The sequence below is a fragment of the Thunnus thynnus genome, chromosome 10, assembly GCF_963924715.1.
Source record: "Thunnus thynnus chromosome 10, fThuThy2.1, whole genome shotgun sequence".
Classification (NCBI taxonomy): domain Eukaryota; kingdom Metazoa; phylum Chordata; class Actinopteri; order Scombriformes; family Scombridae; genus Thunnus; species Thunnus thynnus.
This window is the reverse complement of record NC_089526.1, coordinates 14,577,463-14,600,027: the sequence shown is the minus strand read 5'-3', so window position 1 is coordinate 14,600,027 and position 22,565 is coordinate 14,577,463. Positions and strand designations below refer to the sequence as shown.

At 39.4% G+C, this 22,565-nt stretch overlaps 3 protein-coding genes across 8 annotated transcripts; 1 reads left to right on the top strand and 2 right to left on the bottom strand.

Moving 5' to 3' along the window:
- Nucleotides 1–464: 464 nt before the first annotated feature.
- u2af2a (U2 small nuclear RNA auxiliary factor 2a) lies at nucleotides 465–15,305 on the bottom strand. 4 transcript variants are annotated; one of them, XM_067601273.1, is made up of 12 exons: nucleotides 14,699–15,305; nucleotides 12,691–12,832; nucleotides 8,943–8,978; nucleotides 8,494–8,597; nucleotides 8,139–8,290; nucleotides 7,502–7,618; nucleotides 7,262–7,418; nucleotides 7,067–7,146; nucleotides 5,464–5,586; nucleotides 5,223–5,309; nucleotides 2,789–3,037; nucleotides 465–2,691 (listed from the first exon to the last, which is right to left on the bottom strand). In XM_067601273.1, the coding sequence occupies exons 1-12, from the start codon at nucleotides 14,745–14,747 to the stop codon at nucleotides 2,557–2,559; spliced, it is 1,431 nt and encodes a 476-aa protein (XP_067457374.1). In that variant the 5' UTR covers nucleotides 14,748–15,305; the 3' UTR covers nucleotides 465–2,556. The 4 variants fall into 4 exon arrangements, with proteins under 4 accessions (XP_067457374.1, XP_067457375.1, XP_067457376.1 ...); XM_067601274.1 differs by having other exon boundaries at nucleotides 7,280–7,418; nucleotides 14,699–15,304; XM_067601275.1 differs by lacking the exon at nucleotides 8,943–8,978.
- Nucleotides 15,306–15,527: 222 nt separating this feature from the next.
- On the bottom strand, nucleotides 15,528–21,356 carry ccdc106a (coiled-coil domain containing 106a). 3 transcript variants are annotated; one of them, XM_067601279.1, is made up of 8 exons: nucleotides 21,272–21,356; nucleotides 20,337–20,406; nucleotides 20,144–20,242; nucleotides 19,716–19,961; nucleotides 19,542–19,598; nucleotides 19,128–19,409; nucleotides 18,835–19,002; nucleotides 15,528–18,731 (listed from the first exon to the last, which is right to left on the bottom strand). In XM_067601279.1, the coding sequence occupies exons 2-8, from the start codon at nucleotides 20,404–20,406 to the stop codon at nucleotides 18,415–18,417; spliced, it is 1,239 nt and encodes a 412-aa protein (XP_067457380.1). In that variant the 5' UTR covers nucleotides 21,272–21,356; the 3' UTR covers nucleotides 15,528–18,414. The 3 variants fall into 3 exon arrangements, with proteins under 3 accessions (XP_067457380.1, XP_067457379.1, XP_067457381.1); XM_067601278.1 differs by lacking the exon at nucleotides 21,272–21,356 and adding an exon at nucleotides 20,854–21,244; XM_067601280.1 differs by lacking the exon at nucleotides 21,272–21,356 and adding an exon at nucleotides 20,854–21,241 and having other exon boundaries at nucleotides 19,740–19,961.
- Nucleotides 21,347–22,506, top strand: LOC137191301 (transmembrane protein 238-like). Its single transcript, XM_067601288.1, has 2 exons — nucleotides 21,347–21,435; nucleotides 21,889–22,506. The coding sequence occupies exons 1-2, from the start codon at nucleotides 21,420–21,422 to the stop codon at nucleotides 22,218–22,220; spliced, it is 348 nt and encodes a 115-aa protein (XP_067457389.1). The 5' UTR covers nucleotides 21,347–21,419; the 3' UTR covers nucleotides 22,221–22,506.
- The last annotated feature ends 59 nt before the right edge of the window (nucleotides 22,507–22,565 follow it).

Here is a 22,565-nt window from a genome sequence, read left to right as displayed (position 1 = left end):
CTCTGAATTTGTTTTAAGATAAGATGAGCAGCATTGTAAAATGATCTGGAAGATTTTCCTGTTTGAATTGTATATGTAAAGTATATATTTGCAAAAACATATTCGAAGAAGTTGAGTTTTCAGCAATAAAGGAGCCGATGGGATGCAAGGATTTGAGTTGTGGAAAATACACTCACCCACACTCTGTTGCAGTATGAGAAGTAATATATAGCAATTTACTTTAAGCAATCTGATAAAATAACTTGTAACTGTGAAATGGCTCCATCGCTTGGACATCATCATTAACTACAGGGCTTGATAAATTATGCCATCAACTGAATGAAACTGACCGGACTTGGCTCCAGTCTACTCCATCTCCATGATTAACTGTGAATGTCACCACTTGAATACTTGAATAAAAGTGTGCTGCAGTGGGTTGGTGGATGTGGAAGTGCGTAAGAGAGGAGCACAACAAATAAAAGGCATCATGTAAATTCAGTTTTTAATCAACATCTGAAAACAAATTGGACAAATGAAAGACTGTTTCAGCTTTTATAAACTAGATGTGGTTTTAGGTTTTAATTAGTTTAAGAAATCATTTTTTTTTTTAGAGAAAAAAAAAATTAAATGACACAGTGACACTGAAAAAGCAGACTTCAGAAAGTAAGGAGGAACATCTCAAGTGTTATCACTGACACAATCTCTCTTCAGCTCTGTTTTAAGCAACCCAAAGTATCAAATGAAAGTATAGTCTCAAGCCCGTACAGTGTGAACATGTGGTCCTCAGAGAATCAAGGGCAGAAGATGAGGGAGATGAGAGAAAAGCAGATTTTGTTTAAGTACATATGGACAACTTTTTAACATACCAACAAGTATTTCTTAGTGAAAATCCTCAGTTAAAAAGTAACTACTTAAAATCATAACAGATGAATTTTGCTGAAATTCAATTAGGTGTATGATAGTAAGTCGTCTTCTGCAGGCTTTGATTCATTCATCTCTGAAACAAGCCGTTGCAACACTGTTTAGTTTTCATTTTTTTGCATAGACAAGCCATCAGTTATCAAATTATCTAATTTGTTTTTTGTTTTTGTTTTTATAAATCAGGCTGAGAGTTGACAGAACAGAGAGAAGTGGTGGTTTTGGTTTCACTCTGTAGCATAGTGCCCATCAACAGTCATCTGTAAAACATGAGTCGTAAGTATTAGTCATGTGTTTATTTGGTCTTGTCAAAGAGGTGAGACGTTGCACAAAAAAAAAAAAAAAAACAACGGGGTCCAACACAGCTTACATCCCAAAATTGTAGGGAAACAGGGTAAAATGAACTGGTAATGCAAGGCTAAAGCACAAGATAGTGACAGCTATGAACATACAGCATTGATAGAGGGGCAAGCCGAATTTCTTTCCAAAGAGAATTGACATGGAATAATATTTAAGGCTTTTTGGTAAGGAATAGATAAATCCCCTATTAGATACCAATCTGTTTGCCTCTCCCAATCTTCCATTGTTTATTTTCTCTGAATATTACAGGACTGAACTGCTGAGACATGACAATCGCACCTGTTAAAAGCTGTGCACAAAAGATGGACGTGAAAGAAAATGACAGAAAACAGAAAAAAAAAGAAAAGAAAATCAAACTGGAATAATTAAACGTTCTTTTCTGCAGTTCATGTTATTCTGCTGCCTGAATACAAGGTGATATTACAGCTCAAATCAGTGAAGCTACACACAGTATTGGAACAATAACAGCTGACATTCAGATAGAGTCCATTTAGACGACAGATTCTCTAACAATCGTCCTGAGGGGGGCAGTAGTCTGACGAAAATGAAGGAACATGAAGAAATTATGAAGTCCAAACATAGGAAAAAAAAAAAAATCCAAAAAATGAGGAGTCTCCTCTCGTCTTTCTAATGATGATGGCAAAACCGAAGTGGATGTTACAGCTACTGTATATCTACATTAGATGGTCAAACAAAAATGCCCTCATCTTCCTCAACCATCTCCCCCACATCTCCCTTTCACAAATAAACACTCCTGTTTTTTCCCATCCCTCTTCTCAATCGGAATAGTCCAGTTAGTTCCCAACTGTAACTCCTTCTTAATGTACTTAAAACAGGCTACCTCCATTTAAATACAAACCTTAAAGTGTGGCACCCCCCTCCCACCCAAAATGACATCCCTGTCTCACAAAGTATAAAAATTGTTGACCCCAACCTGGACCTATTATTACACACATTTCTCAAAAATCTTTGACACCCCCCCCCACCCTCCCCTCCCCTGCCCGCCTAGCTATACCCTCACCACCCAAACCTAGCCCCTCTTTGTTATGGACTGAATATAAACCCTTCCCATTCCTCCAAGTCCAAATCTGTGTTTTAACTGCTAGACATTTTGTAGATCTCAAATGATATACTGGATACCACCAAAGCCATTTGCCAAATGATTAATACTCTCAGATCTACCTGAAATGTTGCTCTACCAAATCACTCAGAGGGATCTGATCTGGAAATAGGAAGTACACATCCCCCTCCATCCCTCCCTCCCTCCCTCCCCCACCCCCACTTCTCTTCATGCCTCCTCTACCAGAAGTCCCGGCGGTGATATGCGTCTGGATCGCAGTATTTGGTCACCACCACCCTGTTGGCGAACTTCCTTCCTGTCAGCCCCTGCATGGCTTTCTGGGAGTCAAAAACTGACATGAACTCCACAAAGATCTACAAAAAAGTGTAGAAAACAACATTTAGCATATCATCAAATCATATATTATAACATCTACTTTGGATTACTGAGTCAGATATAAACAGTTCATACCTTGCCGGTCCCAGGCACTTCCAGGCCGTCCACAGGTCGAGGTATCTCAATGCTCTTGACTTGGCCGTACTTGCTGCACTCGTCCCTGACGTCCTCCACGATCTCCTCATACTCTTCATCATCCAGCAGCTCCTCTGGTGCCACCATGTTCATCAGACACAGCACCTCGGTGGGCAGACCACCCATCTGAGTCACTGAGCTATTCAGACCTGGCACCTGCAGCGTCACGGGGGTCTGGTTTATACTTGTCTGGAAGGACAGACGCAAAGGTTAGAACAAGGTTAATGGCATATTTTACATAACAGCTTGTTGCAAGTTATTATGCATCTCAGGTCCTCTGTTACTGTGCATAATGTGAATGTTTTTTTTATGCCACTTTGTTTAATCTATCCTTCACTGCCATTTGGCCAAGTCACTCTTAGGTCTCTATTAGAAATGAGATAATGCATTTCAAGAGACTTCCTGGATAAATAGAGGTTTTAAAAAAAGATTAGTTTTTTAAAAAACTTTTAAGAAATCCCTGAAAGGTTTGTTTGGTTCCTGTAAATTACAAAATATTTTCTCATATCTTGTTTTGGTTTTGCTTTTATTTACCACTGGGTATCAGAAAATGTAAGGAACGGGGGTTAGGACTTAAGATTACATAACCAATCAAAACTCACTTTCTCAAAAGAGGTTTTGAAAACTGATTTTGTATCCAGCTTCATGCTGCTTATCTGGATGTACTTTATTTATTGATAGTGTTTTCTTGTTTCTTCATCTGAAAATACATTATGTGTTAAATCATGATTATTTTCTTACATGGTGGACAGGACAAACACCAGTAAAGTTAATTATATCAAAACATTGATTGTTTTTTCCTGGTTTTTTTAATAAACCTGAAGGAAAAGAGCTTGACTTGATTGTGGAAATCCTGACAAGTACATAGTGACAATACTGCAGTTGCTCATTATGAAACACGAGTTTAAAAGTCATTCAGTCTAGTGTGTTTTAAAGGGAAAATTCACCGCTGTAAATATTATTTCTTAAAAACTAGGTCACCTATGTAGTAGAAATGTGCAATTATTTTTGAAATTGGTGCCCTATGACTAGAGAAAACAGCTGAAAAAGGCTGTAGATTGCCCACACCGCTCTTAAGGGGGGATCCTACAACAACCAGAATGCATTGCACACGTCCTGTCCGATCATCTACTGACAGTATATTTACAGAACGTAGGCAGCAAGTACAGACACAAAGTTAGGGAGCTGCGTTATATCTTTTTACTGAGGCTTATTTTCCATTTACAAAACGTTTTTCCTCATCGAGTCTGGATATATCACACCGGTGTGCAAGGATCATAAAACAAACAGTGTGCTGGAGTCAGTTAACATTATGTGAATCATTACAAACTAAACGCGTGCTGCACAGTGCCAATGGACAATCAAAAAAACCCTCCGACTCTGTCGTCTTCATTTCAGCTTGTTTTGGGAAACAATCATGGACGAAGGGGTGAGAAATTGCAACCAAATGCTGTTTCTTTTACCCATTTTGGACGATGAGGAGCCAGGACTGGATAATGCTCTTGCTGAATGCAGGCGCTTAAGCTACAGGTAACACAGTCGCTATAGTTCTGATCTGTATTCAGAGTTGGAAAAGTCCAATATAATATTCCGTCAGTAAACAAAGCATTCTCTCCGCACTGGTCAATGCTGCAGTCGCTTGTCTAACTGCGGCGCCTCTCTCTCTCTCTCTCGCTCACAGCTCTAACATAGCTACCATGGTCGCTTTCTCATCCACACTCTGTTGTGTCTGATTCCACAGTGCGATGTTCGGCCTTGTATCATTAAACTAGTTTTCTTCCAAATATGCTGATATTTTTAAGTATTTAGTAGTATGATATTTTATTGTCTGCTTTTCTCTATTGCTAGCATAACATGGTGTTTTGCGAGACCCACCTTTGACAGTCCTTGAAGGCACCACTACAGAATATGACGAAACATAGTTTATAGTCTAAGGCAGATCTCCAAAGTCTGAGACTTTTGCCAACAAATGAACGTGAAGCTCTGGGTGCAGGCAACATGGAGGGAAGTTAAACATTGTTCATTTGCATATACTACCCACGTTGTAATGATACAATGCTGGTTGAAAATCGGCAAAGTTTCCCTTTAAGTTCCATGAATTTCAATGACAGACTGAAATTCACACAAATGCAAAGACTGTTTTCAGCTGTCGTTAGCTGATGTGTTTGCAAAAATTTTTCTTGTGTTATAATGTAAACACACTTTAACACAAAACTGTTGTGTGTAGCAGATACATTGCTAACGTTGATCTAATAAGGAATTATTCTTCTACCATCTATATCTATAACATCTAATATATCTCTTGTAACAATTCTACATGAGCATCCAGCCTCCCACCACCCTGCTGTCATCTGTCCAGCCCCTGGACACTTACCAGAGTGGCGTTCTTGGATCCCACACTAGCTCTCTGCACCAGGAGCTTCTTGTCTCCCAGCTGCATGCCGTTCAGCCCAGCAATAGCCTGAAATGATAAAGGTTTTCAATTATACTGTAACTCAGAGCGCAAATACCTGTAGAAGGTTGAATTGACAAATTTCCATTAAAAAAATGTCTGTTTATTAAAAAGGGGAATAATAAATGTCACAATGTCCTGTGAACTTATTTTTTGTGGTTACCTGGTCATTAAGGTTGACATCAACATATTCACAAAAGGCATATCCTTTAGATAGGCCTGTAGCGCTGTCCTTCACCAAGTTAAAGGCCTTCAGGGGGCCAAAAGACGTCAACAGCTCCTTCACCTGAGACACATGAGGCACAAGAGTCACTTCAGGTTCAGTTATTTCCAAAAATTCAGTATGACACAATAAACAGAACTGTAAAAAGCTTTTAATGAAAATGTTTAATACAGGGATAGTGTCAGAGGATGAGACTCAGACCAAAAGAGTGTTTACACCTTTCAAAAAGGTTGTAGTCTCAGAAATCAAGGACCACGGAAGTTAGTACAGTAAAATACTTGTGTGTTGTGTTAAATCCACTGAAACAATAATGAACTCAAACTATAGTGGGCTTTTAGAGAAACTGTCAAAGTATTCATTTCCAAGCAGCTAATACTGGTGACAGAAATAAACTCAGAGCATAAAAAACGCAGGGGGTTCGTCTCTGATTCAGTGTGTACTGATACATTTAATAAAATGGAAGCATATCTCTTCCATAAGAAAACACTTTCTATGTTAATTGGCCACAGCCTCTCTCCCTCCCTCCCTCCCGCCATTCAATGGGTGCTGGAGACGGGAGACTGTCATGTCCTCACACAGACAGCTGTCCTGTGCACAAGCACAGACGCCCCCTGCTGATTGGCTGGAATAGTGTTGTGTTTATTAGGGCCTGAGCCCCAAAGGGGCGAAGCTCCTCTTGTATCTGTTCTGTTTCTTTCTTTTTTCTTTATTAATCCGCCACTTCAACCCTAAATTTGACCCACTAAACAGGCTCAAAAACTCACCAAATTTGGCAAGCACATCAGGTCTGGTGAAAAATTTGATAAAATGTAAAAATTATCCCCAAAGTGCCAAAATGTGCTCTACAATGTGTCACCTATGTCACTAAAATGGCCGCCACGGCCCGTAGGAATGTCGAACCAAAACTCAATTATTCGTCTCATCAGGACCTACAAATCATACGCTGACCTAATCTCACCCCTGACCTAAATCTAACAGGAAGTCCACAATTCATCCATGAAAGTATGACTTTGTGCCAATTTTGGACCTTGAATAAACGCTATCTCCTCCTAGGTCAGTATTAAAACTTTAATGAACCTGCCAAGTGGGTGGAGTAGCAGTTTTTTGGGGGTTTTTTTGAGTTTATTAGACAGACAGGATTGTTGTGTAGGATTTAATATTTGGTCTACAATCCGAAGCGGAGGGTGGCAGTAATGTGCCTAATATGCTATAATTTAGCTATCGTTGAAGCGTGTGGCCGTGGCGTGGCGTTGAGTTTTGATGTTTCGCCATGACAGAGGAAATTGCTATAAGAGACATCTACATGCCTGTGACTGAAGCACTTTGACTGCTCCCAACACGACGTACACAACGGCGCGAGGGCCCGATCATTACTGCTTGCAGCTTTAATTTTGTTTATTTCCCATTTACAGAGCCAGGGCATACAGCATACAGAAGGGACAGCGAGCAAACTGTGAGGAGATATTCGCTGAATTTTACAAATACTGTGTTCAACATCTTTTTCCAGAATCATTGACTCTACCTTTAAGGCACACACACTGACCTGGTCATCATTTAAGTAGTTGGGCAGGCCACCAATGAAGAGCTTATGAGCCGAGTCAGGCACCACTGTGGACACCACACCTACACGAGACAAACATGACAGTGAGAAACATGAACAGAGAAACAACTAGAGCAAGCTCTTGTATTAAAATCAAATTATTTATGAATTATGCCAACAGTACGTAGAGGTAAAAACCATTAATTGGCTGTGTACCAGGCACATAGACACTGGGGTTCTCGCTCATGCCGGGCAGGGGCTGGTAATCATGGGGACGGCGAATCTTAAGACTCTGGCCTTGAAAGATGATGCCATCAAAAGCCATGGCCTGTGTTGTTTCATCCACTGAGCGGAACTGTACAGAAAAAAATACAGGTCATTAACTTAAATTCATAGATTTACCCAATAAATGATATGTTCATGAACGTATTATCTCACCTCAAGGAAGGCAAAATTCTTATCCTGGTTGATCTGTACTGCAAGGACAGGGTTTCCAGGGGCCTGAGTAAGACCACCCAAACGCATCTGGGCATTGAAGAAGTCCATCATGGACTCCTAAACAGAAGGCAAGGATGAAATGAAGAAAACCATTTATTCCAATTAAAGGATCAGCGTGAATGATTTAGTAGCATCTAGCGGTGAGGTTGCCGATTGCAACCAACTGAATATCCCGACCCTTCCAAGCATGTAGGAGGCTCTGCGGAGGCTGCGAACTTGTGAAAAACTTGAAAGGCCCTCTCTGGAGTCAGTGTTTGGTTTGTCTGTTCTGGGCTACTGTAGAAACATGGCGGTGCAACATGGTGGGCTCTGCGGAAGAGGACCTGCTCCCTATGTAGATATAAAGGGCTCATTCTAAGGTAACAAAAACAATTCTTATTTTCATGGGATTATACACTAATTAAAACATACTTATGAAAATTATATTCCATCGCTGTCAAGTCCGTCCTGCTAGATGACACTAAATTCTACACACTGCACCTTTAATGTAGAAATGATGAACTCCACCGGGATGAAAGAGACGCTTTAGGTAATCTAACTATCTAATCTAAACTAAAAGCTGTTTTTTTCCCCTCACCTCTGTGATCCCGAAGGGGATGTTTCCCACGTACAGTCGGCGGGCCTGCCGGGTCATCTGGCTGCCCACAACAGGTACAGGGGTGGGAGTAACAGCCAGGCCATCTGGAGTCATGGTTGGCAGGAGGGCTGTGGCTGGAATCTGGCCTGCAGCTGGGGGGTAAAGACGAACACAGGAAACATTCAATAATATATTTTCTACGCCAATCATACAGGTGCTTGATGTGCATATTACTGACACACTATTGTAAGGTAAAGTTGCACTAAACATATGTTAGTAACAACAAAACAAAATTCCAACTCTGTAAATAGGAACCCTATTAAAACGTAATCAAAAAAGAAAATTGAGAAGTTACCTTGCATGGCTTTGTACTGCATGGGAGTGATGTGTTCAAAACCAGGCGGGGGAACATCCCAGTACTTCTTCACCTTCTTCTTCTTCTCACGATGCGGAGAACGACTGTAGGATGAAGAGAGGAGAGGTGAAGTAAAAGAAGAACAGCCAACACGTGAACAGAAATCTCTTATTAGGTCTGCACAAAACTACTAGAGCCGATGATGGGCTATGTCTTCAAAAATATATGCAAAATATAGAACAAAATCTAGGAAAGTTTGAGGGGATTTGCATCAATGAAAACATTGTAAAACTTGTAAAAATGAAGGTAGAAGGGAATAGAAGGGATAGCAAACCCCATCCAGACATTTACACAATAAGACAATAGTACATAGAATCAGAGGCACGTCATTTAATTGCAGTTGTTGCAATAATGCACAAACCAGCTTTGTGTTAAGTTTGCTGTATTACCTTCCAGCATTGTCCTGGGGGTAGCTGGATGGTGAGCTGAAATGACATTGGAAGGGTTTCACATTTCTCTCAAATCAATCATGACATACACCAACATTTCCTTGTCACAAAATTAGAGCCTAAATTTCTGACCCCTCGCCAAATACAAACATCTATCAGGAGCCTTGGCCATCTGTGTATTTCTAAAAGCGCAGAATCCTTTGGAGTTCAAATGACAACACAGCACATTCAGTGAGCCTCTCTCTCTCTCAATGCCATTTGTGAGCCATTAATGGTGCAATGAAAGCAAAAGTTAAGTGGGAGGGGTCAAATTGTATATCTTCTGACCAAGTGCTGACACAGGCTGTTACAACAAGAGAAAATGTATCCACCAGTAATGTATTTAAAATAAAGAAGGAGCAACAAGGATGACTGGCAGAGGTCACATCCAACAAGAGAATCTATTGAAGTAGCCACTATGGAGATGTGCATATAGATGCACTTCACACTGTTGAAAAGCATATTGGTCCAAATGTAATCTATAGGTTTGACTGTTAATATCTGATCTAGAGGAAAGCATATTTTTCAGAAAATGTTATCCTCAACTTTCCCAATCATGTTCAGAAAGATGTGCATGTGTTGCGTGTCCATAAGAGAGCATGTGTCCCTAGATATAGGACAGACATGGTGAGTAGTTATCACTATGGTTGGCAGTGTTGTGGGAAAAACTCGCATCTGTATGAAAATTTTCCCACAACAACAAGCCTAAAGAGATTTTATCAAACACTGCAGCTCAGAATCAACATGACACAATCTCACACATGCTTTATGGCCAGTGTAAAAAACATCTGATGTTATTCTGCACCAGAGTGTGTCCCGGGAGATAAACTGCAGTCTGTGTGATTTGTAATTCTTGGATGCATCTGAAATTCTTGTTAGACATTTTATAACTTATAACTTTGTTTTGATATTCAGTGCTAACATTTGAAATGATCAAGAACGTAAAAAAGGTTGCAGCTGCTGTTGTTTTGTGTCCAAAAGCTTGTCCTACAAGCTTAAGGCAAAATTACAACAATGTCATTAGTACCTGTGACACAGAGCTTAGGGACAGAACATCAACATAACATTGTCCAAAATAGACTACATAAAAAGTCAACCTGTTATTGAAATATTATTCTTTCTTATTAATAAAATAACATTTCATTAATCAAAGTACGGTTTACTTTTAGTGGTTTAATTCACAGAGCCCAACTAGCTCATCTAAAGACAGCCAAAATAAATCAACTGCTACACTTTATAGTCACAAATTTTTCAACTTCCTGCAGACAGCTCTTAAGCTTTTATGAATTTGCACTGATGCCAGGAATAGCTTCAGCCTGTGTTACTGAGACAAAATCAACACCCAAAATTTTGAATGGATGCCAGGAGCATGCTTAATGCCAATGGATTTTAAATGTCATTTTCTGAGTGAAATTGCTTGAATTTGGAATTTGCAACCACCTACAGTACAGTAGGCGACTGGTTCGGTGCCAAGAGTGGAAGTACAAAGTGTAGAGAAGACATGCTGGTGTGGCAAAAAGGCATCCATGTGCGCACACTCAGAGTGGATGCCAAAGTCCAAAAAGTGTGCATGCTTTTGTACGTCTATGTGACCCTGCTCTAAGGCATCTGCTAAACAGGCTATTTACACATGAAACAGCACCAGAACCAAACTAGAAGAGTGCAGACCTCCGCCTGGTATTTCTGAGGACATGTATAGTCTCAGTTTTCTTTAAGATGCATAGAATAGTGTAATGGTATTGTAACAAAGCTTCCTCCTAGGTTCGCCTAACTGTATAAACTTAATAAGGTAGCAATAAATGGGATGATAAGTCCAAACTTCTCAATTTAAACATTGTTATTTATTTAGAACATTTTGTTATAACACGCCGCACAAAATAAAACCCCCTGCCTACCTTCCTCTCCTCTCCCAAACAAAGAAGCGTTGAATCTCACTCAAATGACCCTCCCAGCTTGCTTAGAGTCAAGAAGTGAAGCTAACGGGGATTTATTCATCTCATATTGTGCCTAACTTTAGTGGATCATTACATATCGGGTATGGAATTAATCTGAAGATGCTCAAAAGGCATTGGCGGAAATGCCTTTTGCTGAAGTTGTTGATCACTTGCGGCCCCTACTGGTCAATTAAGAGGAGTGAGGAGTAGCAGTCAATGGCGGTAAATAACGTCTTATAAAAATTGTTTTTTCAACAATTGTGAATCACTGCAACCATGGGAGGTACTTGAGCATGCAGTCATAAATGTGCACAAAAAATGTTAGGCTGATGGGTCCAGTTGTATGCGAAATTAGCTGTGGACAGATACACGCACACACACACGGACACACACGACCAAACACATGATCTCCTCCAGGCTTACGCTTGGCGGAGATAAAAATAGCTTCTTCAAATTAATATGGTCAACACCATTCTCAGCCGTTGCATATGCTTGACTGAAACGACCCATTGCCTGTGGTAATTACATGAACTGCAAGGCCAGTGGGGAGAGATACATGATAATGTGACTAGGGATGCAACTAACAATTATTTTTATCACTGATTTTTTTTTTTTTGGTTAATCATTTCATTAACCCTTACATACTGTTCATATTCTGACCCTTGATAGTATGGAGCGGGTCATTTTTGACCCGGCTCAAGTATTATAATCAGTAATTAGTCCCTATACCAGATAGTGAACCACAAATGTATTTTGCATCCATACATATATATATATATCTTATCAGTCATTTATAAATGGGTAATTAATCCTTCATTCATGTTTAAGAGGGAGGAGAGTGTTTTCTTTAGGTTTGACACTATTCATTTATAGAGAAAATACTTCAACTATCACACTATATTGGGATCTCATGTTATCTAAAACAGGAGAACAAAACAGCCATAATTATTTCTATGAATTTTATTGAAAGTTGAGGATGCAACAATGTTTTTGTACGGTAGGTTTCATTATAACCATTGAAAACATCGATCAACACTGACCGTAAATCACATGCCCTACTGCAGAAGTTGCATCTCCCTCTTTTGTCCCCTTGTGGCAACTGACTCTGAGACTGTAAGATTTGTGATACTGTGCTACTGTGGCGACCACTATGTTGGTTGTATGGTAATTGATGGCTTTGATTTGTTACTTTTTATAGGCTTTTTTGCAGGTGCAGATTCCCACCTAGGTGAGAACCCTTGCAAATGTAGCAATATGGTGGGAACACGGGCAGTTGTCGTGACAGTTTGAAGGTCCCACATAACCACCATTTACCTTGATTTGACCCTCTCTTTAAAATCCCTTTGAATAAATACGGGTCAAACTTGACCCAGAACACCCTCTATGTACAAATATTTATATCAGCTGCACAAAAATAAATAATTTTGAAATATTTCCATTTTTGTATATTCTAGACCACTACAATTTCAGGCTTAACGAATGTCATTTATGGTGTTTTTACTGCTTTCAAATGTCAAAATGGGTCAAATTTGACCCGAATAGTAAGGGTTAAAAAAATGTCAGAAAATATCGAAAAACAGATACTTTATTTTCTGCCGTTTGACTAATCGATTAATGGTTGCAGCTACAGATGTGACACAGAAGTATCATGGCACGGACCAACTATTTATTCATTGAATTAAAATGTGCTATATCGGGATAGGTATCATGATCAGGATATGAAATCGGGATTTGAGATTTTGGTCATATCGCCCAGCCCATGTGAAGGTACTAACCTGCGTCTGTGTCTGCGCTCCTTACTGTCCCCACGGCGGTCCCTGCTGCGTCTATCCCTGTCTCTGCTCCTCCTTTTCCTCTCTCTGCTACGGCTGCGGGAAGAGGAGCGGCGGTGGTGGCGGTTCTCTTTGTCCCTTTCAGCTGGAGGGACAGAATGATTGTTAAGTTACAGAATGGTACATAAAAAGGAATCACATACACAAGTAGGCAATGGAAAAATGGAAACAAAGAAATTCAGGGATAAAAATAATTGTCAACAGAAACATCTGCATAGTTTTCATCTCTAAGACTCCAGTAAAGTAACTGACTTCAGATTGAAATTAGAAAGGTGATGCATAACACCAGTGAACATGCATCTGTCCAACATATGTAAGTATATCCTGTACATTTCACATGGTAAGGATAGTGCATGTATATGGTAGCAATTCTATAATAAGATCACACCTCTTAGCAATAGTATGCTGTATAGATGTCTATGAAATATTTAATTGTTTGGCTCCCCAATATATTATTGACCTGCTCACTGAATACAATCCAACCAGACCCTTCAGGTCATCTGGTAGCTGTCGTCTAACTGTAACCAAAGCAAGATCCCGGTCTTCAGAGGGACCTTTTAGTTACTTTGGTGACAAACTACCAGATGACCTGAGATCAGTCATTACTGTTCTCAAGTTTGTACGAAAACTTAAGGACCAGTGTGTAGGATTTATTGGCATCTAACAGTGAGGTTGCAAATCACAATCAACTGAATACCCCTCCCCCCATCCTCCCCTTCTAAGTGTGCAGGAGAACCTCTCTAGAAAGGCCCTCTCTAGAGCCAGTGTTTGGTCTGTTTGTCTGTTTTGGGCTACTGTAGAAACATGGCGGCGCAATGTTGTGGCCTCCGTGGAAGAGGACCTGCTCCCTATGTAGATATAAAGGGCTCATTCTAAGGTAACAAAAACACAACGATTCTTATTTACATGGGATTATACACTAATTAAAACACACTAATGAACATTATATTCCATTTCTGCCAAGTCTGGTTCACTAGATGATACTAAATTCTGCACACTGCACCTTTGAAACCTTTCTGTTTTCTCAGGCTTATGGCTGGCCAATTTGTTACCTGTGTGTGTGGCTGGACAACTGCTTTTAAATTCTTTATCATTTTTTCCCCTTTTATTTTTTATTATTTTCTCTGTGTGTGAGTTTTTTTTATATGGTGTTAATTTTTAATTGTTTTATTTCTGTATTTTTAAACTTTGATTTAAAATGATTTTATCATATTGATTAATTGCTTTTATGCTGATGTTAAGCACTTTGAACTGCCATTGTGTATGAAAAGTGCTAAACAATGCTATGACATTGACTTGACTAGTTACCAATCTACGCAATGTATCCAAACAAAACAGACAAAACAGGCGTATGTAGTTTGAACTTTTGTCCAAATGTATAATTTATCAAGCTCACACTGAGCAGAACAAATGCAATTCACATACATAGACTAACATTATCCACTACGGAGGTGTGGTGTAATGCGTGTGACTGTAAATCTAGGTTAAAGAGAGCTTAATGTACGATAACTGTAGTAGCTATGGGTGGTGGCAGAAGGCAGTACGAAATCAAACGTATGGACGACTTGCATTATGAATGTTCACTAGACACAACAGTTGCAGAGAATGAATGCTAGCTGTCCCAATCATTCAGTCATCTGGCATTGGCAGGAGCATACCATGTTATAGCCTGACCCTGCATACAGAAACAACGCGAGTTAACTTACTTCTATATCGATATAGTTACAGAAGTTCAGATGCACTCCAGAAACCTAACACTGACGGACAACATTTGACATTAGATATGACGAGTGCAACAGAAATGGTACAGCCACATCGAATCTGACGACTCTGGCTAATACAGTGTTCCAGTAAATAGACACATCCATTGCTAGGTAACATGGTGGCGGCTGCTCCAATCGACAGTATCAATAGCGGTTTTCAGTAATTGATGTGAAACTGGTTCATTTACCTTGTTTGTTTTCAGACAGCTGTCTTTCAAATTCGTCGAAGTCCGACATCTCTGTGAGTTGAGGCTACTATGTTTTCCTCGACTGCGTTATTCAGTTGGCGACGGCTAGCTTAGGCTAGCAACAAAGTGAACAACACTTCAAAAAAACAGGTGGCTTGCTAATGTAGCTCAAGTAAACTCTCTTTAACTAGCAGCCCGCTTAGCAACAGAATTACTTAAACTTAATAACCGGCACACACATTAGCAGTGTGGTGTTTATTTACAACGTAAAAGCAGAGTCATTGGGACAGAAAACGTGTTCTCATGTGTTAGCCTGCTAACGTTAGCTCATGAGCTTGTAGCCAGAAGAATAGGCCTGCTGCTCGCGACGCTGCGCGGCGGCTCGCGGGTTCCAAAACCGAATGAATGAGACTGTTTCACGAGACAAATACAAATCCCGGCGGGTCACTGGCCCACACGGCGCGGTTTGTTAAACTTTTAAAGACAAAAGTATACGCGTTCAAATGCTTTAAGGCCAGCGAAAACAATAAAGAAGATATCGGTATGCCCGCTTTTTTGCTCCGTCTCCCAGGTACCCCGTGACACCGGAAGTTGATGAATGACAGGTTTCCGGTGAGTGAGTGGGGAAAAAAAGACCTTCATTGAAGTTTTTTATTTTTACTTACAAAAGACATTATTTCATTTCCTTAGACTTAGATTAGTTTCTATCCTCCTTTTTTTTGTTTTTTTACTTACAAAAGTCATTCTTTTATCTCTTTAGACTAAGTTTAGTTTATTTTTTTTACTTACAAAAGTCATTCTTTTATCTCTTTAGACTTAGGTTAGTTCCTTTTTTTCTTTTTCTTTTATTTTTTTTACTTACAAAAGTCATTCTTATATTTCTTTAGACTTACTTTATTTTTTACTTACACAAGTCATTGTTATATCTCTTTAGACTTAGGCTGGTTTCTTTTTTTGTGTGTGCTTAAAAAAGTCATTCTTTTATCTCTTTAGACTTAGGTTCGTTTGTTTTTTTAACCACTTTACTGAGTACATGAGTGAACTTGGGGTACATTCTTGGGAACAAAACGCCAGGGAGGTTCACAAACAATACATAAGAAATAAAGAGAAAATGAAAGAACAATAAAAAAATAATAATGAAAAAAATAAACAACAGAATATTGAATATAGGCATTAAAAACAATATGCTCATTGAAGTGACAAAGAGAAGTTTACACTGTGCTCATTTCTTATTCTTTTTCCAACTATATTAAGTTTCATTTTCGCCTGCCAAACTACCAAAATCTGCGATGGGAGTTTAATTTTGTGAATCAATAGTTCAATAGTTCATTCTTTTTATGTCCTAAAAATCATATCCAGTGTTATTCCCAAAGATTCCGACTACATTGTTTGAAGTGAGGAAATGAAAATAAGTTAAGCCAGCCGTCCAGTTCTGATGCTTAATTTTTTTTTCTCTGCATAATTGTTTATATATGTACTAGGTGGGATTATATTGTTATATAGTCTTTAAGATATGCCAGTGACTGAATGAGCTCTGTAATTCTTCACCACACAGTGGTTAAAACATGCCACAAAGAACACAAAAAACCCCCTAATCAATCACAGTAATAGAAAGATTTTAGCACAATGAGAATTTTCATTGTGGTTGTGATGGACATAACAGAATAAGATGTCATTATTTGTAGGAAATCAAATGTTTTAATACATTTCTGTATCAACGGTACAGGTAGTGAATCATAAGTATTTTTTCAGTGAGTGGTGACGCTGAATGTTACAGATTGAAAAATCTACATTTTGTAAGAAATCATACGCTTTGATAACATTTCAGTCTTCATACGCAGTTGGTGAATGATAGGCATGGCTTCAGTGATACACTTTTTACTCATGAGATAAAAATTAGACATACAGATTTGTTTGTAAAACACTGCACACTCATGTGATTTTGCCAAGTCAGCTTAGCAGCTACACTGCACCTTACAGTCCGTCGTTTTTATCCGTAGAAACAATCAGACAGTGAAAATGGCATTAGGGCCACAGATTGGAGTGCCTATGTCTGTTTACTTTTATGAAAATAGGTTAATTTAAACCCAGAGTCACTGTATACCACTCTAACCATATCTGTTTTAATATAAGGGTTCTTATTATTTCACTGTACCAGTATAAACACAACACATTATCATACAATATTATCAACATGTCTGCTGCTTTGAATGAATATGAATTTTGACAACACCTCTACAAACTACAGACCATCAAAGAGCTCTTTTCACATGCATTTGTAGTTGAATATTAGGAAGCAATAATAGATCATCCCTGTGTACAAGCTAGTTGCTCTCGTTGTAAAAGTGTTTGTGTGATTAATGTCCACAATTTTTCACACAGAACCAATAGTTACACAATGTTACAAATAGCCAGTACAGTTTATCATTGTAAATGCTCTGTACCACATTTTACAAAAGGTATTATTGTCACAAAAGCATTACAAGAGCTTCAATACCAGAAGCATAAGGAGTGGCATATACTGTATTTTAGTGCAGATAATTCACAAAAAGGTTTGGTACAACCCTTAGTGGAACACAGTAATGCAGCAGTAGTGTTGTTAAAACTGGGCCCAAGACCAACAGGTAGAGATATTATTACAAGTCAAACACTTACAATATCACCAACATGTCTGTGGCTGTATTTAAACTGTATTAAACTAAAAACAACAGTGTCTTGTGTTGCCAGAAGTATGTTACTGTGAAAAAGGCATTTGCACCACATAATGTCGGACTAGTCTTCCCTATTGTCAGTTCATGATTGTATCCGTTTTCTTCTCTTTAAGAGTTCTCCCCTCCTTTAAACTTGGAGAAACGGAAAGGAAAGGAGAACGCAAAATGACTCCCGGATTCTAATTCAGTGAGTGTTCAGAGAGTGAAAGTGACCCAAAATTATCATGTCTCTCATACCAGGCAGTCACAAAAACTGCTTTAAGGCAAGTGAAAATGGTTGAGGGTATAATGACAATGACAAAAATAATACAATACACACAGAACAATCTAAACACATGGAAATGATCACGGTTTCTTAAAAGAATGATATAATACCACAAAATCAATGCAGTGCAGTGTAATTTTAACATACACAGACATTGTGATTGAAAGCTACCATATTTTTTTAGGATTGCACACAAATAAAGTGACACAAATTGCTATGCTTATAAATCATATATGGCTGTCGGGAACTGAAATAATCTCGACAACCAATAACTGAACTCCAGGTAACCTTACAGCTGAAACATAAAATGAGTCAAGCTGGTTACACTCATTTAAGTACCAGGGAAAAGGAATCCCCTCTATAATCATAATGGCAAAGACACATTGTAGTTCACATATCTTTAACCAAAAATTCTGAATCACACTAACATGCCACTTTGCTTTTTGAGCAATGAGACCCGTGTGTTTGTGTCAGCAGGCACCCCCACATCCTCAGTATTATTGGGGCAATGGTGAGGATTTGTTGAAGAAACTCATGTATCTGTACATAATATTGATTAAAAAAGTGAGATGTTAAAAGTTTGTTTGTCTGGAAAAAAAAGGATCTCAACCACAGTTAACATGACCATATCCCGGCTACTGAGAAAGCGGGCACTTATGCCTCTGGACATCTCTGTGCGTCAGAGGGGAGCGGGCCTGCTGCAGCAGAACCCAACAACCTCCATTGACCTGTTTCTCCTCTCAGTGTCTGAACCTGTAGGAAATGGGCAGAAGCAGGTTATTCTTCTTCAAGGCCTGCACCCTGCTGAGCGTCTCCTCATCCAAGGCAGTATAGCAACGGCGGGCGTAGTCCAGCAGCTTCTCCTTGGATGGATCGAACTCGCCAACCTCTGCCACCTTCTCTGGGGCCACTAGCAGCAGCTCAGCAATGGGTGTGGTGGAAGCCACCGTGTTGCGGTCCACACCATGAATTTGGAAGGCTTTAGACATATTTTTCAGGCGCTGATATGTAAGTAGGATCTTCTTGTAGCGAAACAGCACTCCAGCAGCATCTTTTACTAAAGAACAAGGATTAACAAGAGAGTTAGCTATAGCAGTGTAATGCCAGACTATAGTTTAGTCATGAAATGTTGGTTTTTGTTGCAAAAATCCTTCCTTTACCTCTTTGCCGCTCTCTAGGGGCTCGTAAGACCCGTCTTCTCTTTAATTGGTGTCTGTTGCTGTTAATGGTATCTGGCATGACATCTTCACCTGATATCAATTCCTCCTCCTCTAGGTAACCGTCGTGCTCCAAGTACTCGTCAGATTCTCCCAGGAGTGAAAGAGAATCTGATGAGACAATAAATAATCTCTTTAGTAAAACCCACGAGATAAAAGCCACAAAAAACATTATTTTTTACATTTCTTTTCATTTCCAAGAGATGCAAAGCTTTATGCCATTTGATTTGTATTACCTGTACCTACGTTGCTATGTCCGCTCATTTCATTCATCGATGACCTTGTAGCACTGTTACTGCTGCCACTGCTGCCACTGACTGTAGTGCTTGGAGTGCTATGGCTATGGCCTTGCAAGAGGGCCTGGGATTGCGTAGAGTTGAACAAAGCATTCATAGAGGCAAGCTGATTAGTTATGGGATTGGAGACATGGTTTTTGGAAGGCACCATAGTTGGAGGACCAGGTCTTCGTTGGATAAACTGACGAGAGGGGAAATGCTGTGTGTCTGTCTTCTGTAGCTCTGTAAGGAGAATGCAGTCGTGATAAATGAGGATCTGCAATCTAAGATGAGATACATTAACTTTCCTAACAATAAACAGGCTATACTTAAGCACAGCTACATCTAAGAATGAAAAACTCAATGTTGCTGTACCAGCAGAACGATCTTCGTCTCTTCTTCCCCTCCAGTTGAATCGTCTAGACTCATAACCTACAGGGAAAGAAATGCCAAAAGGTAAGAATTTGTTTTCCATCCCGAGAGATTTGGAGCAAAAGTTCTGTTTTTAATCAATCTCTACTCATTCATTCTTGCTTGTCAGGTTATCACCTCGCACCTGTCTCCTTCCCTCACCGTTACTGTACTGGCTCTGACTCTGATCTTGTCCCTGGCTTTTTGTGGAGAAGATGAAGCGGTCCAGCTGGCAACGGAGGAAGTCCCTCTCCTCTTCCAGGTCCTCAATTCTTTTCTGAAGCCAAGAGTTTTTCTCTAGAGAGATCTGTAGCTGGGTCCGCAGGTTAGTGATCACCATGTATGAGTTGTTAACTGGAGATGGGCCAGCAGATGGAGGCGACTCTGAGGAGGACGAACAGTATAGTTTGGGAAATTATCAGTATTTTGTGTAAAGGAAAAAATAATTATTGTACAGATGTTCTATTTTTACCAATCAATACAGAAATTGGAAACTTAGTTGTAAAATGACAACAAAGATATTCTACTCTAAAAGTGTATTTCAAAATATTGATTTTGACTTTCACCATCAAAATTTTGATCACTCTGGTTGAAAAATCCTTGCTGCTCAAAGTTGCTCTCTTCATAGGGGATGGCAATTTCATAGGTGTCCTCATTTTTTGGAGCTGAACGGGAGAAAATGTGCACAGTAATGAATGAATCATGCCTAACCTACTCTAAAAGCATTAAAAAAAAATCAGTTTTACTTTTCAATCTTACTCTGCAGGTGGAGTGAGCCTGCGTGGCTCTTGGATGTAGAGGCAGCATCTGACCTGTTTCCGTCCTCCATCTCCATACCCCAGACAAGGAGGAGAACAATAGATTAGTTATTAGAAATGTTACCCTGTTATGTTTGTTAACTATCTGAGACATTACACACTGTTGCACTGTACAGAAGACGACTTTTGAAACATGCAGTGGTGGCTCATAGTTCACCGGCCAGCTTCCACTACTGTCATACTTTATGTGCAGACAGACAGTAAAACAAAGCCAATTTTATCATAAACTCCTTTCTGGTCATGCTCGCATAAACTGAAACAGTTTAACTGGATGTGTAACTCATATATTAGTTTGTAACGGCCTGCTAGCCTGGTAGTATAACGTTAGCAAGAATTAAGCTGTGAATATAAAATTACAATCCCATCCTTTTATCTACATTTCAGTGTTTCATCCCGTCATTCAGACATCCCCAGTATCCCCCGTGATACAAATATATTGTGCAGAAACTGGTACATACCACTTTACGGTTGTTATAACTTAATCGTGCACATGTAATAAGACGTTATTACTCTGTCATATCTCCATTTCACGAGTTCGTCCGCTAGCTAACAAGCTAACAATAACAATTATGGCTTTTTTTCCCAACATTCTCTTACGTCATTTCCGGAGATAATAAAATTAATGGGGTGCAGTTTACTGTACAGAAAGAGAGAACAGTACTGCAGAGACCTTTATTAACTGTTTCAGTACAAAAACATTGTTTTTTACAGATTAATTTGCGAATGCCATTATTTAAAGCGGTGTGGCTTTTGTAAATATATAAAAATAACATTGTATGTGAGAATTATGACATGTATTACTTCATTTGTTAATGTTAAAATCATTGACTGTATGTAAATAGTCAATGTTTAAAATATGCACAGAGGAAAACACACCTCCAGCTTGACAAAGACTGCAGGACAGGTAAATCCGGTGACGAGGTGTCAGGTTTCACTTGACTGGTGGCTTCACAGACTCGAGCCTGAAAGATTCAAAAGACTTAATTTCCACCATAAATACTTTTACATTTTGAATACTCAGCAAATGTGGAAACATAAAGGTAAGTGTGTATGTTTTCTACAAATGTATTCGTAATAATGTAGACTTTGCTGCCGTGTAAGTGATAATAGGCTCTTGAAGCAGGTGTGGCACCTGTCCTGTATGCCAAACAAGTCAAAGAAAACAGACGCCAGTATTAAAAATTAATACTTTTTCATGCTGCTGTTATTTTAACCCTCATCCTACCAAGAATAAACTACTGTAAGAAACAACCATCATAGCAAAATGTTAACTTATTTTCTTCTCAAAACATTATTAGTTATGTAATTAATGTCATCTGAAAAAAAAAATCAGATCATTATTATTATTATTTCAGGAAAGCTGCAGTTAATTTGCATATTGTTTTAAAACGAAAAAATATATATTTCTTTAATGCAAATTGCAGCTTTTATGCTAAGTCCAATCAACCACAATCACAATCAAATGACATCCTCCCCTCTCTTTTTCTGTGCAGGCATGGCACCCAAGTATGACGGCCTGTCCCACTGTAAGCTGGCCCTGGTGTTTGCTGTGCTGATGGACCTGTTGGGTGTGATATCTCTGCTGCTAGGGGTCTTCGCTCCACTGGAGATCCAAGGGCGGGACTTTGGGGACCTGCTGGTGTACAGCGGAGCTCTGCTTGTGCTGTTTTCCCTAGCAGGCTGGGTCATGTGGTACAGTGGCAACATTGAGGGTTTGACTTCCAAAAAGGAGCTGGGGGGTACTGTTGGTGGAGCTGTGGACCGCCTTGCCCGCTCACTGAGCCGCAGGATACGGATCCCCAGGACTCACAGCAGCCCAACATAAGAAGTGGAACCCAAAGATACCAAAGACTGTTGCATGAAGGGCTGTCCTTAACCAGCATGCAGGCCAAAATGCCTGAGGCAAAGGAGTGTCATCGCTGGTTGTCATCCTCTTTACAAACACCTCGCTCCCATGAAAGAACTGTTTGTCAGTGTGATTCATCTTTTCATAAGGAAATCAGTGAGAATGTGGATCATCTCATCTAAGATTTTGTATGTGGACTACACTCAGGATTGTAATGTAATAGGCATTTCTATGTATTCCAATATATGAAGATGAAAGAGATCAATCTGCATTGCATTATTTCCTTACAAGCATTAATTCATCTGTTGACTTAACTGTGTGTGT

What these genes read in the sequence shown, in the direction of transcription:
- u2af2a (XM_067601273.1), bottom strand. Translation starts at nt 14,747, where the DNA reads ATGTCGGACTTCGACGAATTTGAAAGACAGCTGTCTGAAAACAAACAA. An exon ending in GCTGTCTGAAAACAAACAAG is followed by an intron (nt 12,833 to 14,698) that starts GTAAATGAACCA and finishes CTGTCCCTCCAG; the next exon opens with CTGAAAGGGACAAAGAGAAC. An exon ending in AGAATTTTGCCTTCCTTGAG is followed by an intron (nt 7,419 to 7,501) that starts GTGAGATAATAC and finishes TTTTCTGTACAG; the next exon opens with TTCCGCTCAGTGGATGAAAC.
- ccdc106a (XM_067601279.1), bottom strand. Translation starts at nt 20,406, where the DNA reads ATGGAGGACGGAAACAGGTCAGATGCTGCCTCTACATCCAAGAGCCAC. An exon ending in AGGCTCACTCCACCTGCAGA is followed by an intron (nt 20,243 to 20,336) that starts GTAAGATTGAAA and finishes TCTCCCGTTCAG; the next exon opens with CTCCAAAAAATGAGGACACC. An exon ending in CCCTAGAGAGCGGCAAAGAG is followed by an intron (nt 18,732 to 18,834) that starts GTAAAGGAAGGA and finishes CTTGTTCTTTAG; the next exon opens with TAAAAGATGCTGCTGGAGTG.